The 16,428-nt window shown below is 50.0% G+C and overlaps 1 protein-coding gene across 3 annotated transcripts in view; it reads left to right on the top strand.

Moving 5' to 3' along the window:
* Window positions 1-16,428, top strand: part of NSMCE1 (NSE1 component of SMC5/6 complex) — a 170,487-nt gene that overhangs the window by 94,242 nt on the left and 59,817 nt on the right. For all 3 annotated transcript variants that reach the window (XM_085629264.1, XM_085629266.1, XM_085629265.1), the window contains exon 6: window positions 784-900. In XM_085629264.1, the coding sequence (XP_085485390.1) occupies window positions 784-900 (117 nt within the window). The remainder of the gene's footprint in view (window positions 1-783; window positions 901-16,428) is intronic.

Here is a 16,428-nt window from a genome sequence, read left to right as displayed (position 1 = left end):
AAGAGGAGGATATGGGTTCCTGTCAGCTGCATATACTGACTGAAATGGCGCACAGCACAGGAGGACAAGTCGCATGAGACCCAGGAGGCTGCTCAGTTCTACCATTTCTTTCTAGCTATTTAGCACTAAAAGCAGATTTTTGACTTCCTTACTGACACCCGCAGGGACTTAAAATGTCTCTATAGCCTCCTTACTGACTGGTTTTACCCTCTGCCCTTCGCCCTGTAGTCCTGCTGTCCAGTATGAAATATTTTATGTAGCCCAGAATGGCCTCCAAAATTCAACGACTGTTCTAGAAACATTTTCCCCGGAAAAAAAGTGTTCTTGTATATTATTTGGCAGTTGATTTTATATCATGAATTTGCCTTGTTTTCATTTTATTCGTCGAATGTATAAAGTGCCAACTAACTTGCCACCATAGGTGTGTGGTTTAATGAAGGAACAATGACACGGGGCATTTTTTTCGCTCGAGGCAATGGACGAGTCAGTGTGGTAACCTCTACACCATTATGCTACAGGTAAAAAAACATTTTCCTTCTGACCATCAAGGGCAGAATTAAATGTTCTTCACCTGTTGGGTATGTTCTTTTTGCAAAAAGTGTCTGTTTAACAGGACCTGTTGTACTCACAGTGCTGGAATGAAATGCGTTCTGTAAAACCAAGTGAAAAGCGAGTGCAGCTGTATTGTGTACAACTTATTTTCAGTGAAGTTCTTGTTTCCAGGAGTAATAACGGAAAAAAGATATAACACTCAATAACACATGTGTTCTGTTTCTCATTTAGAAGGAAGGCGACTACACCTTAAGTACTCGCTGCATAATGGAGATGGACCACTACATCCGCACTGCCTATCAAGACGTAGTGGGCATGTGTAACATCTGCCACAGTACAGTAATCCAGGTATGTGTACAGTGTTCATTCCACCATACATCTTCCAGGCGTCTGCAGATACACTTTCTCTCCCCCCTTCATCCCATGTAATAAATGGAATCTGATACTATTAGTTTCTTATTATATGGTCCCCAGTGACTTGAATCTCCTACCAGGGTGATATGTTCGTGCTTTACAAATAGGAATTAAAATAGTTTTTTTTAGTATAGAGCAGGCTTCTCCAATGCGTAGCTCGTGAGCCACTGGGAGCTCTCCTGTGTATGAATAACTAAACTCAAAACTTGCATTCGAGAAGGAAGTGTGTGCATTTTCAGAACCTATAAGCTGCCGTTTGGAGAAAAATGGTTGACTTTTCCAAATAAATGTATACCTAATGTTTGAGTAATACATAAGGTGTCTTTGGGGAGACTTGTTACTAATATCATTTCTTTGGTGCCAGGGGCATTGCAGCGGTTTGTGTTTTGTATTACCCATGTAATGGCATTTCCATATGATTAGGCATTTTTTGACATGATTTCTGGCAATCCTGCTTGATGCTCGGAGGTAATCACTGCTGACAATGTTGCTAATCTTACTAGAGGGGCACTGCCCTCTTGTCTGATGTGGACAATAATATTAGTAGCTCAGGAGGACTTTGATTCCACTTGAGTCGCTCTTATTGCAGAAAAGGTTGGAGAACCCAGTATAGAATTACTGCTCGTACTTGCTGAATTGTTGCAGTTGAAGTACTTTTTGTCTTGGCAACAATCACACAGGTGCAACATCCCACTACTGCTAGAACTATTCCCGACAGGGTAAGATTGCCCTGTTTTTCAACTTCCAAAGTTACTTGAGGTGCAACTGCCTCAAGTCGAAAGAACGAGGGAGACAGGCACACTTGTAGAGGCGGCGCACGCTTGTAGAGGCAGCGCACTTTTAGAGACGCACACACGCAGACAAGGGCAACCCAGTGGTTATGATTGAGATTATTGTTCCAAAGAGAATGTAATTTGTTTTGATTCCTACTATACAGGGCCATGTTTGATTGCACTAAATGTTTCAAAAAACGTATACGTAAACGTTGGCTTAATCTAGGAATTGTTCGTGCACATTATTGTTAGGGGGTGGGAGAATGGCACCCTCAAACGTGATGACATTACGTATCAGCTGACTGATGACTTTACTGGTGAAATCAGTTATCACATCCAAAATGTCGTCATGATGACATCCTTGAATCCGGAAAAGATTGCTTTTTTCCCCATTCATTTGCTGACAGTGTAAATCTAGCGTTTTTCTGTCTGTATCTTTTGTTGGGGGTTGTCGGTGGTACTGCAGGTTTACAGCTGCCATTACATGTTTGAGGGTATGTAATAGAAGTGGGTAGAACTTAACAGCCTTTATTTAACTTTACTTTATACTTGCCTATAGTTTCTGACAGTAGTACAAAATAACGACTATTTTAAGGTACTATGACAATGATTGCAATGGGAATGTGATATTTATTAACAGTGGTTTCTTTAGTGTTATTTGTGATGTTATCTGCAACCACAAGTGACATCATGAGCGGTACATTGGGGTGCGTTATCTGGATGTGTTATACCTGCTGCTCAGCCAGTGTGACTGGGGTTGTGGTTGGGTTGTGTGTGCTGATGCTGTGGAATGTTGGATGAGTGGAGAGTCAGTTGGAGAAGGGGCTGAGCAGCAGGAAGGCTGCTCCTTGTGGGGCTTTTCATAATATCTACTTAAATAAACATTTTACATAATCTACCCTGGACTACTGGACATCATTACAATACATCATATTTTGGGGACGATTTTAAAAAGAAACCTACGTGAGCGAACTGAAAGTATGAAGAAACTATGGAAATAAACCTGATGAAACTAAACTGTGAAAGTAAGAAAAAACTGTGGAAACAAACCTAATGAAACTACAGAAAGAAGAACTTCAAACGTTACTCAAGCACCCTAGTAGTACAGAGGACTGTATGCCCTTGAGCCCCACCAGTGTCCTGTTCCATCGAACAGCCTATCAACCAGGGCATGCACTGGTTTGTACCGGTTGGCTTTTCGTACAAGGGTTTCAGCCCTGTATTTTATGTAGACCCAAGGGTTCTTTGTTTTGGATTGATGTTGTGGCTCCTTACACTCGTATCATATATTCGGCCAGACCTATGCTAGTCCGACCCAGCAACGTGAGAAGGAGGTCGTTGGCTGTTACGGCGCTTGGTCAAGGCAGCATTTCTATCCACTGCTAGTTCTTGGCCTCCCACAGCTCGTGCATTCCTTACCTTTCAACTAGGGTCGTGTGAGGCTGCTTCAGTGATGTTTTTTGGAGTGTGGGTGGCGGAAGGTACATTGCTGCATCAATGGGAATGCTCTCCTGGTGGGGGCTAGGGAAGACCTACTTTCCAGGCTGCAAGTAGTGCAAAACATGGCCGCCCGTTTAGCCTTAAACAAACCTCCACGGACGGCATCCATGCAACTACTAAAAGAGCTACATTGGCTGCCCATCAGAAAAAGGGCACTCTTCAAACTTCTGTGCCTAGTATTTAAGGCACTCCATGGACAGGGACCAAAATACCTCTTGGAAAAGCTGGAATGGTACACTCTATCGCGACTCTTAAGGTCTAGCAGCCAAAAGCTTCTCCTAGTGCCCAAAATCAAAAAAGCAACGACAGGGGGCCGTGCCTTTTCCTATATGGCTCCGAAACATTGGAATGCATTACCTCCATAACAGCGCTCCTGCCCCTTGCTAACCAGTTTTAAGAAACTTTTAAAAACCTGGCTATTCAACTGAGACATGTCACTGTAGTAGCCTGCCGCCCAGGCGCCGAGAGATCCCCTTGGGGATGATTTGTGCGCCTTATAAATAATAATAATAATAATAATGTCCCTGGAGCCACCCGGCGTGCTTTACGTGGGCGTGAAACCATCTTGCCAGCTGGTTGTTGTTCCCGTATTGTCTTTCCAGCCTCATCGTTTGCTCTACGTTATAGGGCAATAACAAGGTTTCAACATATATTAGGAAAATATTTAAACAATATACTTAATGAGCAACACATTCGTGGTGAAGGAAGAATTTCAGCGATCTGTTTTTGGGTGAGAGCTCTATTCAAAAGGTTGGACAAGAATCAGAGGTCTGTACCAATAACCAGCAGAAGAGCAGAACTTGGCGAGAAACTGTTTATGGTGCAAGCTACTTTGACCTCTGAATTTTTCATTTATTTTTTTCTGGTTAGAAAGGGAGATGTGCCATTTCGAGGGGTCACTTTACCTTTGAATGCTTAATGTTAACTGAAGCATTAACTTGATTAGGTGGAGTGTGGGTGCAGCAACATCCTTGCTTTTGGGGTAAACTTCTGCACTCTTTTGGAGATTAACCACTCTACTTCAGAGTTAGTGTCGGAGTGCTTCCTGGGAAACCGGCCAAAGCCTCAGATTATAACTATGCTAGCCAAAGTTAATGCAACTTCCATACTTCAAATTGATTGGGTTATGAGTGGAGGGGAAAAATGAGAATCTCATGGACGTTGTGCTTTAGATTATGTGTATAGGTATGGTGTATGGGGTAAGAGTGTCTTTTGTGTTCAAAGGTGTTTGAATTGACATTGGGTTTTGTGCCTTACCTTCTTGTTTAGGGTTTTGTCGAGTGGGTGTGTGACTGTGCTCTGTGTTAGGGCTGGTGGTGTGGCAGTGGATACGTTTTCTTTCTTATTATGGTTAGATTTATAGTGTATAGGTGTCTGTGAACACTGACTTAACGGAGATTAAGTTGAGTGCGTCAGAGGTATGAGATCTAGAGTTGATCCGGTAGGGTGAAGGGCAGTGTGTAAGCCAAATGACTGGTGTTTGAAGTGTGGAGTTTTTGTTCCACCTTTTTCTATGGGGTAAGGGTGAAGGGCCAGGTTTAAGCCAAATGACTTGTGGTTGAAGTTTGTTGTTCCACCTTACCTACGTGGTAATGGTGAAGGGCAGGACTTAAGCAAAATGATTCGTGGTAGAAGTTTGTTGTTCCACCCTACCTACGGGGTAAGGGTGGGGGACAAAGTTTAAGCCATATTGCATGTGATTAGAGTGTTATTCCACCCTTACTTTGGGATAGGGTGAAGGGTAGTCTGTATGCCAAAGTGTTTCACCTTTCCCGATGTTTTCTTCATTCGCTAGGGGCGGTTCTCTACTGCGCCTCCGGTGGTTGATTCCATGCGTCTCCGGTGGTTGATTCCATGCGTGCTGTCTTTGATGTCAGCCTGGCCAGCTGGCATGTTGTGGCATTAGGGGTTTGGTAGAGGATTTGTGGTGTGGTAGAGTGTATGCTGTTTTATGGTTAGAAGGGTAGAAGATGAGTGAATTTTTATTATTTATATCTTTACTTTCTTTATTTGTGGTGGTAACATGCATGGTCTTTTGCTATTAATATGTAATGACATGTTGCTGAGGGCGTGGCCAAGCCGGCTGCAATGGTGGACGTGTTTTGCTGAGGCTCCACGGCAGACGGGGATTGTGTCTGTTTCACAGCATCGATCCCAGCCGCAAAATGGACGTTTAGTGACCGGAGCTCACGGGGCATCTAGCACCGTTCCCCCCGACTGTTACACTGTGGATTTCGAGCAAATTGCAAATTGCAGCCTTCCGAGAGCCCGTCATTGGATGACAAGATGGCGGCCACCCGGGATCTCGCCCGTCATCCTGGTATCCTAGAGGGCTCCAGACCCGGATAACAGCGTGCAAGGTCGGCAGGGCCAGGCCACAAAGATCGTAGGCGGCCCGTGCACCTGGCAGCAATCGTCAGCCCACCCACCGCTGCGGGCTGTCACTGCGGAGAGCGGGCGGCCCTGAAGAGTCCCGACCACAACCACAGCGGTGCATAACAGCGATCGGACACATTGGGACACGTAAGATCGGCGAGCGGAGGGGTGCTCTATCACAGGAGGCAAGCGATTGCAGGCTGACTCCCCTCTCCCCCCCCCGTGCAGTAGGACGCCGGGCTGCCATTTCAGCCGAGGTCACCTGCCTCTAACGTGGCGCCCGGCAGTGGTGACCGGTGAGTGTCCACAGGGAGAGAACGGGGCACCGGCCAACACTGGACGGATCGGCAGCACCCTACATGCGGTGAGTGGCGGGGTTTAAAACACCCCTCCCTTCCCCCCCCCCGGGCCACCTGATGCCGAGGGGGTGTGGGGCGCCCCCTTCACCACCGCCACTGGCCATCAGTACCTATTGCCTGGCCCTAAGATGGCAAAGTGGCAGCCCGCTTGACACCCGGACTGATAGCCTGCCCCTCCACTGGGCCGTCAACTACCTACTCATCAATATCAACGCAAGGCATTTGGGGCTTGAACTGATACTGGGAGGGGACTACAACTGCTCCAGGCTGTTGAAAGTGCTCATTGCCAAGGACGGTGGAGAGAGAAGGTGGGTACCAGTGCCAGCAACAGTGGTCCCCACAGTGTAAACTACGCGATGCCTGCCGCAGCACGCAACGGAGTGGGGGGTCGCCTTCAGACAGAACTTACCCCAGGAGGAACAGCGGCCCCACGTGACACACGATAATCTCCGACCCCGCATTGCGCGGACCCGAGCGCGACGGGACTGCACGGGTGCCTTGATGGGGAAACCTAGAACCACACAGACCACCGCGGTACCAGAGACTGCGCCCGGAAACATGCCACAATTCAAGACGGGGGCCACACTGGCAGCGACCCCTTCCGACATGTCCATATCGGACAAGCTGGACCGAGTGTTAGCAGCCATTGAACTTTCTCGAGTGTCAATGGAGGAGAGGCTTGGCACTTTGACGACCGACATCTCCCTCATCAAAGATGACCACCGGAAGCTGGCTGATAGGGTCAACGAAGGGGGTAAGATCATGGCGGACTTGCAGCCTGCAATGAAAGACCAGCAGAAGACGATTCGGGATGTCCTAAACCACCTGTCTATAATGGAGGAGCGCGTGGTGGACCTGGAGGGCCGGTCCAGGCGCTGTAATATACGGGTGCTCCGATTACCGGAGGGGATTGAGGGACAAAACCCGGTGGGTCACATGGAGGCATGGCTGAAGTCCTTTACCCCAGCTGCAGACAGGTCAGCCTTCTTCTCCATTGAACGCGCTCACAGAATCCTGGCGCGCAGACCCCAACACGGAGCACCCCCGCGACCGATGCTTGCAAAGTTTCTACATTTTAGGGACCGAGATGCTGTGCTTAGGGCCGCTAGACGAACCGGCCCCCTCCGAGTCGCGGACAAACAAGTGATGGTTTTCCCGGATTATGCGAGGGCAGTACAGCAGCAGAGATCGCTCTTTCTGGAGGTTAAGCGGCGGCTGCTGGCGAACAATATCCAGTACTCCCTTTTATTTCCCGCAAGACTCAGAATCGTCTACAAAGACTCAACCTTATTTTTTATGTGTGCGGAGGAGGCGAGAGACTGGGCGGACATGCACTGCCCGCAGCAGCTCGGATCAGGAAAGGAGCGAGGACAGAGGAACAGGGCGCCAAGGCCCAGAAAACGCAACCCCAATAAGGGACACAATGGCAGAGACATTCTGGCAAGGAGCCCGGCGTTTGACTCCCCTGATCTAGAGCAGATTATGTAGGAGCGCCGGGACGCTCTCCGGGCCGTATCGGCATTGCAGGCTTCCCCGCCCTCTGATGACATGGACAGACCGCCGCGCCTGTTTTCCTCCGCGGGCGAGGAGGACAGTGACGGAGCGTCGTCCAAGGGAGACTTCGTCACCCTGTTGCAGGTCACCAGACAGCAGATTTTATGGGGTAGGATTCACGCAGGTTCATGACACCGAGTCTGCAAGGGAGACACATGGTAATGGGACCCTAGTAGCGAATGGACATGGGGCGGCCCTGCTCACAGCTGATCGAGGGCGAACCCCTCCGCCACATACACTGGTAGGTCTCTCATACTACTTGTACACCACAGCCCAGCAGCAGTCAGGGACCACATGACGCACAGTGATCCTTCCAGAACCCATCCATGGATCACCCTCGCATACACGAACCACCACCCCAAGGTTGTTAATTGTTTGTTGACACTCTCCTTCTTCCAGAGCGTCAGTTTGGACGTATCGCCCCCAGCGATAGGTCCCCAGTATTGGGACTGTTTCCCGACACCAGTTCTCAGTTTACCCACTCGCTTCGCCATGATCTCTGGTTACTCCCCAGATAGGGGCAGGGGCACGCACATACATCCCCAAGTAGTTACGCACATGCCACTCACTGGCTAGTGAAAGGAGGCTCCCCTCTCTTGGGAACAGAACGCAACTGCGCCCCAATTTCGACTTTACTATGGCACACACGGACTTCCAGTTCTTAACCCTAAACGTGCGGGGGATGCACACAGCCCAGAAGAGCTATGCGATATATGCATACATCAAGCGACAGCAGGCACAGATCATATCCCTTCAGGAGACCCACCTCACTGGGGAGGAACTGCGCATACTCCAGAAGAAGTGGCGGGGCACCTTCTGCGGCACGACCTACTCCGCTTTCGCGAGAGGAGCGCTCATTTGGATCCGGCCCACAGTGCCCTTTGGCGAAACCGGTAGACGAGTGGATCCTGAGGGCCGCTATGTGCTACTAGAAGGGTTGTTGGATGGGCTGCCCCTCCTTGTAGGCAGTGTATACGCCCCAAATGTAGATCTGGCACCGTTTTGGGGAACCCTGACAAGCGCGTTAGCGGGATATACACACAGTCCCCGTGGATACTGGGAGGGGAGTACAACAGCTCCCTGGACCTCACACTGAACAGATCCTACCACCCTGCCGCGCGCTCCCCAACCCATGCACAATCAGCCGCATTCCGCGCCTGGGCTGCCCACTGGTCCCTGGTGGACGCATGGAGGCACACGCACCCGACGTCCAAAATATACTCATTTCACTCGATACCACACGACCTACAAGTCCGTCTGGACCGCTTTATGTGCACACAGTCTCTCATTCCCAGCATCAGGCACTCGGACTACTTGGGCAGGGTAATTTCGGATCACGACGCGTACACTCTAACACTAGTGTGGCGACCCCCAGCGCCGCCGATCCCCACGTGGCGCCTCCCCAGGGACTGCCTTCTGGACCCAGTGTTCAAACACGAACAGTCAGAAACCATTCAACACTACTTCGCTGAAAACATAGGCACTACCTCGACAAGGGCCCTAGAATGGGACGCGTTCAAAGTAGTCCTACGAGGAGCATGTATCAGACAAATCACAGGAGTGGAGCAGACACTAGAAAGAGCAGTGCAGACCACAGAACAACAAGTAGCTAGGCTCTCTAAAGCGGTCGACCAACGGGAGCTCCCCCCCCCACACTATTGGCGGAGGCCAAAACCAAATACGAAGAGGCATGCGCTGATCTACGCCGGTAATAATTTCCGCACGTACGCCACCAGAGTCCACAGCGAAGGTAACCGCGCAGGCGCCTTATTGGCCTGGCTCATCTGCCAAGACACGCACACACAACCGATCACTAGTATTCGAAACACCGCGGGGGAGGTAGTCCATGCGCAAGCTGATATCTTAGATGCCTTTCATGACTACTATGCCATGTTCTATAGAGAGCCAAAGCCGGACAGGGGAGAACACATTCGGAACATGTTGACATCACGTACCATAATCCAACTCACGGACGAGGAACGTAAGACGTTCGATAACGCCAGCCGAAATCAAATCTGCCATACACCACCTGGCCAAAAACAAGGCCCCGGGTCACGACGGGTTCCTGATGGAACTGTATTCCACGTTCTCCCAGCAGTTAGTCCCGCGGCTTGACACAGTCTTTCGGGAGGTGCTAGAAATGGGACTCCTCCCTCAATCGATGCGAGAATCGGTATTGGTAACATTCCCCAAGCCCGATCGGGATCCTCTGCTCCGAGCTTCCTATCGACCTATCACCCTCCTGACCACGGATTGTAAAATCCTGGGAAGGATCCTAGCAGACAGATTGACTGACATACTCCCTAGACCAGTGCACATAGATCAGAGCGGATTCGTCCCTGGAAGAAATACTTCCCAGAATATATGACGACTGTTCCAGGTCCAGGACGGGGTACGGGGCAAGTTCCCGAGGGCGGCGTGCCTCGTGCTGGATCTGGAGAAATCGTTCGACACCCTGGCGTGGCAATACCTTTTCGACGTACTACGGAGGGTGGGCATGGGGTCCTAATTTACGGTGTACACCCGGCTTTTATACACGGATCTCACCACAAGGATCAGAATAGGCCGCTCCATATCTTATCCCATCCCGATCGTGCGTGGCACCCGTCAGGGGTGCCCCCTGTCCCCAGTCATATTTCCTCTTGCTATGGAGCCTCTGGCGGCTAGGCTGTGGGAGGTGGGCGAGCAATGGGGCATCCCTTTGGGAGGTCGCACACATTGCTTCTCCCTATATGCGGATGATCTCCTTATTTACGTTAGAGACATCACAGCAGACCTCACCACTCTCTGGGCCACACTCGCAGACTTCAAGTGAGCTGCGGGACTCCGGGTGAATTGGCAGAAATCCTCTCTCTACCCCCTGCATCTGAACACCCCGCATAGGGAGATACATATCGGAGACGCCGCGCTGGCATGGACAGGCGACGCCCCGCGGTAATTGGGCGTCAGACAATATCATGAGCCCCGAGACCTCCTGGAGGGCCACCACTATCGGGTCCTCCGGGGACTTAAAAGTCAAGTTGCTTTCTGGCGGACGCTACCCCTGGCCCCCATTGGGAGGGTAGCCTTATCTGAAATGATCATGGTACCCCGGTTTCTATATTACTTCACCAATATTCCAGTTGTCCCGCCACGGGCCTTCTTCCAGGAGCTCATTTCATTACTAATTTCCCTGATATGGGGGAGGGGCCACAGCAGAGTGGCCCTTTTGGCCCTGCAGCTGCCCCGCGATCAGGGAGGGATGGGCGCCCATCTTTTGAAGCCTATTTTCTGGTGGCGCAGCTGCAGTGGATATCGCGGTGGACGGCGCATCGCAACCTTGGGGAAACGGTGTCCCAGGACAGACAAGTGACGCTCCCGGAGCTGATCCGAATGCTCCTACCAGGCACCATACCCGATCCAGCCCATCCGCTGCTGGTCAAGGCAGCCAGAGCCTGTACCATGTGAGTTCATCACATGTCCAAGGGAGAACCATTGTATTCCCCATTACTACCGTTGGCTAGCCTCCCTAAGGGGCGTGGGTTCTACACCGCGGGAGAGCTTAGAATCTGGACCGAATTCCAACTCACGGAAACAGAGGCCCTGTTCTCCGACGGCCAATTGATCCCGTTCGCAGACCTAGTCGAAGAAACCGAGCTTCCAGCCGGCTAATTCCTGTTGCATAGGCAGCTGATAGCGGACTGTGAGCGGACCTGGGACCTCGGGAACGGGGAACCCAATACTCACCCGGTGCTGCACACACTATTATGCACGGGGGCAGGCAGACACCACATCACATGGATCTACAAATCCATTATGGAACTCACACAGGTACCGCTAACCCGATTACGGAGGATAATTTTGGACGCGCCCTTCATGATCGTGAATGGCGGATGGCCCTAGAACACCACAAAAAAGTGTCCCGCAATCAGAGGTTCAAAAACATCCAGTTCAACATATTACACCGAGCCTATCTCACACCGGCGCGGCTCAAACGCTTCTACCCGACATCCCACTTTGACTGCCCCCGATGTCACACCCCGGAAGCCACATTTGCTCATATGTTTTGGTCATGCCCAGTGATACAAATCCTCTGGATGACGGTGCACACCACCATGCAGACAGTCACAGGTCTCACAGACTTCCATACATGGGAGGCATGTGCCCTAGGCATTTTTAAACGCAACAAACGGAAGAAAGTAGAGACCAAATTTGCCCTGCTAGCCGTGCTGTTGGCCAAGCGCGGTGTGGCAATGCATTGGCGAGCGGCAGAGGGGCCACCAATAGCTGCATGGTGGGGGACGGTGTAGAAGTAGGCCGCAGCTGAGGAAGATCTTATTCGGCAAGAGGAGGCCCTTTAGACAAGCGCACATGAATGACACAGCGCACGCACAAAACCCCCAGGCGACACCCGATTCACCTGCATCCCAGTCTGCGCACATGTCCTGTCTAACAGTGTGACTGGGGTTGTGGAATGTTGGTGTGGTGATGGTGATGCTGTGGAATGTTGGATGAGTGAGAGTCAGTTGGAGAGTCGGCTGAGCAACAGGAAGGCTGCTCCTGGTGGGGCTCTTCATACCATCTACTTAAACATCTTGCATAATCTACCGTGGACTACTGGACGTCATTATAATACAACAATATGTCAATTATCAAAGCTGTTTGGGTAACAATATAATTGCAGGTAGTAGTCTGTTTTCTATGCTTATTGTGGTCTTTGTGGGAAGTAGAATCAGGTGAGAAGACCAGCCAGAGGAAAGTAAGTAATGCGCCGAGCGACCCATGTAAGGAGGAATGGGAAAAGGTTGCCCATTCTCTTCCTTGTTTACGTATAATTGTGCAGAATGCTATGCTTAGAAGGTTCAGGTCTGATCCTGGTCAGTTACTCATTGGAACAAGGAAACACCAGCAGTCATCTCTGTTCCAGAGGCTGGATGCTTTTGGCAAATATTTCCAGCTATTAAAGTTTTGTCATAATTGAGCCTACTCTCTGAGCAGTGCACTAGCCTGTTCTTCTTCTCCTTGACTCTCTTGTGTGCCTCAGCTGATTTAAAACAATGCTTCTCATCCCCTGTGCTCTACTTGAGCAGAATTTCAAGTTTCCGACACCGGTAAATCAACTTGTCGTTGTTTTCTTATTGACTGTTGCCGTTAACTTGTCACGTCATTTTTGTCTTTGGCTTTTTAGATTGAAGGGCTATTTTTAAGGACTGAGCGCCATCTAGTGGACATATGCTTGAATTATTTGAAAACATAGTTGTCAACAGCGATTGGCACGTTTTTAAGTCTCGCCTGAGACAGCGCTTTAGCGCTGCTCTGGCGAGACTTATAGTAAGCGAGTTTTGGAAGTGCAAAAAGTGGCTTTTCAGGCCTCCAAATACAGTGCATGTGCCTGGGCGCGCGCACCATTTGGCAGCCTGAAAAGCACTGCCTGATCACTTGCTTTGATGTCCTCAGTGAGCCGCGCGGCCACTGAGGACATCAAAGTGCACACCATTTGCCACCCCCTTTTTTTTCCTTTGATCCCTATCTTTCCCTTCCTCAATCTCACCCTCTCCCTGCCTTTTACAACTGCGGCCCGCACCACTGCGCCCGCCCCCACTCCCCCCTCCCACTCCCTCCTCGTCAGCTTCAGTGCGCTCTTGTTCTCTGTCTCCCAAACATCATCCAGCAACGATGCCATGGCTGGTTTCACTTTCTTTCTTGGACCCTTCCCCGGTTCCCTCTTAAATCCTACCCCAGCATCCTCCCTTTCAAGCCAGTTGTCACATAACATTTATTTTTCCAGTAATTTTCACTATATTGAGAAATGCGGTGGGTGGAGTTCACAGTGTGGGGGAAGGGCTTTAACCTCATGCTGGATTCCGCACTGGAGTGCTCTGGCGCACGTCACATACACAACACCGAATCAGTGGAGGCGCTGAGAGATCTTATGGAGTCTTATGGGTGACAGGGCGTGTGGCAACACGAGACTTTCAGAGATTGGCATCACGGATGAGTAAGGTTGTGCGCCATCCCTGGACTCATGGAGTTGTGCTGAGTGTCGTCGGGTCGGGTCCGCGCAGCTGGCGTCCCTCTCAGTCTGATAGTGAGAGTACGCTTTTGCCTGCACAGGATGGGGCAATTTAATAATATTAACCCGGCCGCGGCGTATGGTTGGACCGGTGGGAGTCTGGCACAGCATCGACCTCACCTCCCGGACAGTGACTCTCTCAGGGTCAGTCAGTAGGTCCGAAAGCATAATGGCCGCACGGCATCATGAGAGGCTCCGCATCGGGCGCTGCGGGGAGACTGCACGACGCAGTGCTGCACAGCTGTGCGCCCGCGACCACCTACTCCGTGCAGCTCAGTCACGGTGCGCCGCGGCCGCTGGACCCCCCGGCGCTCAGAGAGACAGTGCCTCCTGCCTGACTGGAGTAAAGTTCACAATAACAATCAGCAAGTAAGTACTTTCTGGTCAGTCTGCCACAGTACTGACTTTACAGTACTGTTACCTTAATGTCACACAGCACCACACGCACTGCTGATTTGATCATGCCGCTGCCCTGCGTCCGGACCTGGTCACAGACGAGAGGTTGCACTGACTGTCATCATGGAGAGGCTACTGCGTGGCTCACTGATGTATTGATAGTTTTTATACTTTACAGCCTGTCGCTCTGCTCACTGTAGTGCCGCGGCGGGCTAGGCTCCATTCAGCGGACTGTTGATTTAAAGCACTGACTAAACTTTAAATATAATTTCGGGCCCTGACAGAGGGGCCTCCAGTCCATGCGCGACTTGTCAGTACTACTCTGCTGTGCAGGAAACCACACTCACACTGGCACCAGGCAGGGGTATTTTTAAGTCCTGCTGTGCCCCCCTGCTGCCTGAGCCTCACCAGCCCTGGCCCCAGGTAGAGATTTCCATCGTCTGGGCGGGCCTGTGATGTAACGCATTCTTCACCTGCCCTGGCTCCATGTGTGACCTATAGGTGGGCCGGCGGCGGTACGGGAGCGAAGCACTACCATGCACAGTTTCAAACCGCATAATGGAGGCTGCCTCAGTTGATAGCCTGCACTGGAGTCGGCGCCTGTATTTGTAAGAGTGATCACTATCTATAGTGAGCTGTGCGTAGTCATCAACCACGGGCGGCAGCATGAGCACTTTAATAACATTTCTACATTTTATTTCAAGGTGGTATGTCGTGATTATATTACAAGTGGTGGCGTAGGTGGCTGAATCAACTTACAAGCATTCATGCTGTGGTGCCTCCCTGATGGTATATGCTGGCGGGGATTGAGCCACAGGCCAGCAGTGTTGCACGTGCGCTAAAGAGAAGGCAGCCGGATAACATATACCTACTCTGCTCCCTGGTTCGCAGCTCTCTGCAGGCCTCGCTGTTTGCTAACACCTGCCTGCAGTGCTTCACTGACTATGTAAGTTAGTTGCTAAGTGCGGTAGAAGTGGTAGGAGGATTACCCTAACCAGCCCTCTCAACAACTCTAGAAAAGGCTTCTGCTAGACCCCATCCTCCCAGACAGAAGAAAGTTGGCTGCACTGTAGAGCCTGGGAGACCGCGCAGCCCAGGCCAGTGTGAGGATGCGACCAGCTAGTTTCAGTTGCGTCTGTGAACAAACATAACTCAATTATCCTGCACTGCACGTCAAGTCGGCGGATGTAAAAAGTGCATTACCATGAAGCCAGAAGATCAAATGGACAGTTATATCTGAATGTGCAAGTAAACAATACAGCACAATCAGAAAAATGAAAAAATGAAATTTCAAATGATAAAATAACAATACAACTGTAGAAACGTGGAGTTAAAAGTTTAATCTTCTCGCCACGTAAAAAAGTTAATTAGATTTCACATCGGGTAAGACAGATCTACAAGGGCAAGCTAATAGTGCTGTAAACCTACTGTATTTTCTTTCACACTGTGCGGATTGTCAACATACGTGGTCATAATAGGCACTTTAAAGATGGTGGACGAAGAGCCATACCCTTGTAGTACTGAATCAACAAAAGGGATCTCATTTTGAATAAATCGCACTAAACACTGTGAAGGCTTACGCCAAGTTTTTCAAAGATTTGTAAACCGGGCAGAGGAGAATCTGTACAGGGAACACTTTGGGCATGCACTCCCTGTCTCCTAGGCAACAACTCATCTCAGACGTCATCCGGTGGGATATATAGTTTTCCTGTATACAAGTGCTTTAACACGTCATCGTGCTTTCAGAGGCGTGATATACTGAGGGCACTCATGGTCACAAAAACACTGACTGATAAGACCTTACAAAAGTGCATATTGTGAAAGCTGGCCTATAACTTGTTACCTCATCTCGTCAACCAAGATTATCCCAGTTTCTCGTATAGTCCATGGGCCTAATTCGCCCTCCCTGTCAAATCATTATTTTTTGTATGCAATTTTATATATCACGCAAACGCGACCCAAAGGGGTTCTAGGGCTTTACATGAGCACCGGCTACATTACACAAGGTCATATTAGTCTTTTATACACTGAATTGTGCAGGATCACAGAATGTTAAGCCAATGCTGCTGAGACTCAAACATGGTTCACCAGTTTCAAAGTTGGTAACTCTGGCCCTAGCGCATTCCAAGTCAACAGCAATTTAAAGCCTGAAAAGATCACTGGATGCAGACTGCGCCTCGCTCTTCGCTGGCTTATGAAGACAGCAAACATTCAACCCCACATAAATCAACACAGCGCTACACAATTAAGTGGCACGCAATGTCACAACACACAAATGCACACCACAAAATTCAACTTTTGACCTTCGCATAATTTCACACAACACAAATCAACACAATTCAACTCCACATCATTCGACATGCCACATAAATACCATCCATCAAATTCAACTCCACACATTTCCACTCTGCTCCATGCCACATAATTCCACTTCACATAACACCACTCCATG

This window comes from Triturus cristatus, chromosome 10, assembly GCF_964204655.1.
Source record: "Triturus cristatus chromosome 10, aTriCri1.1, whole genome shotgun sequence".
Taxonomy (NCBI): domain Eukaryota; kingdom Metazoa; phylum Chordata; class Amphibia; order Caudata; family Salamandridae; genus Triturus; species Triturus cristatus.
The sequence above is the reverse complement of the archived record's forward strand: the minus strand, read 5'-3'. Positions and strand labels throughout refer to the sequence as shown.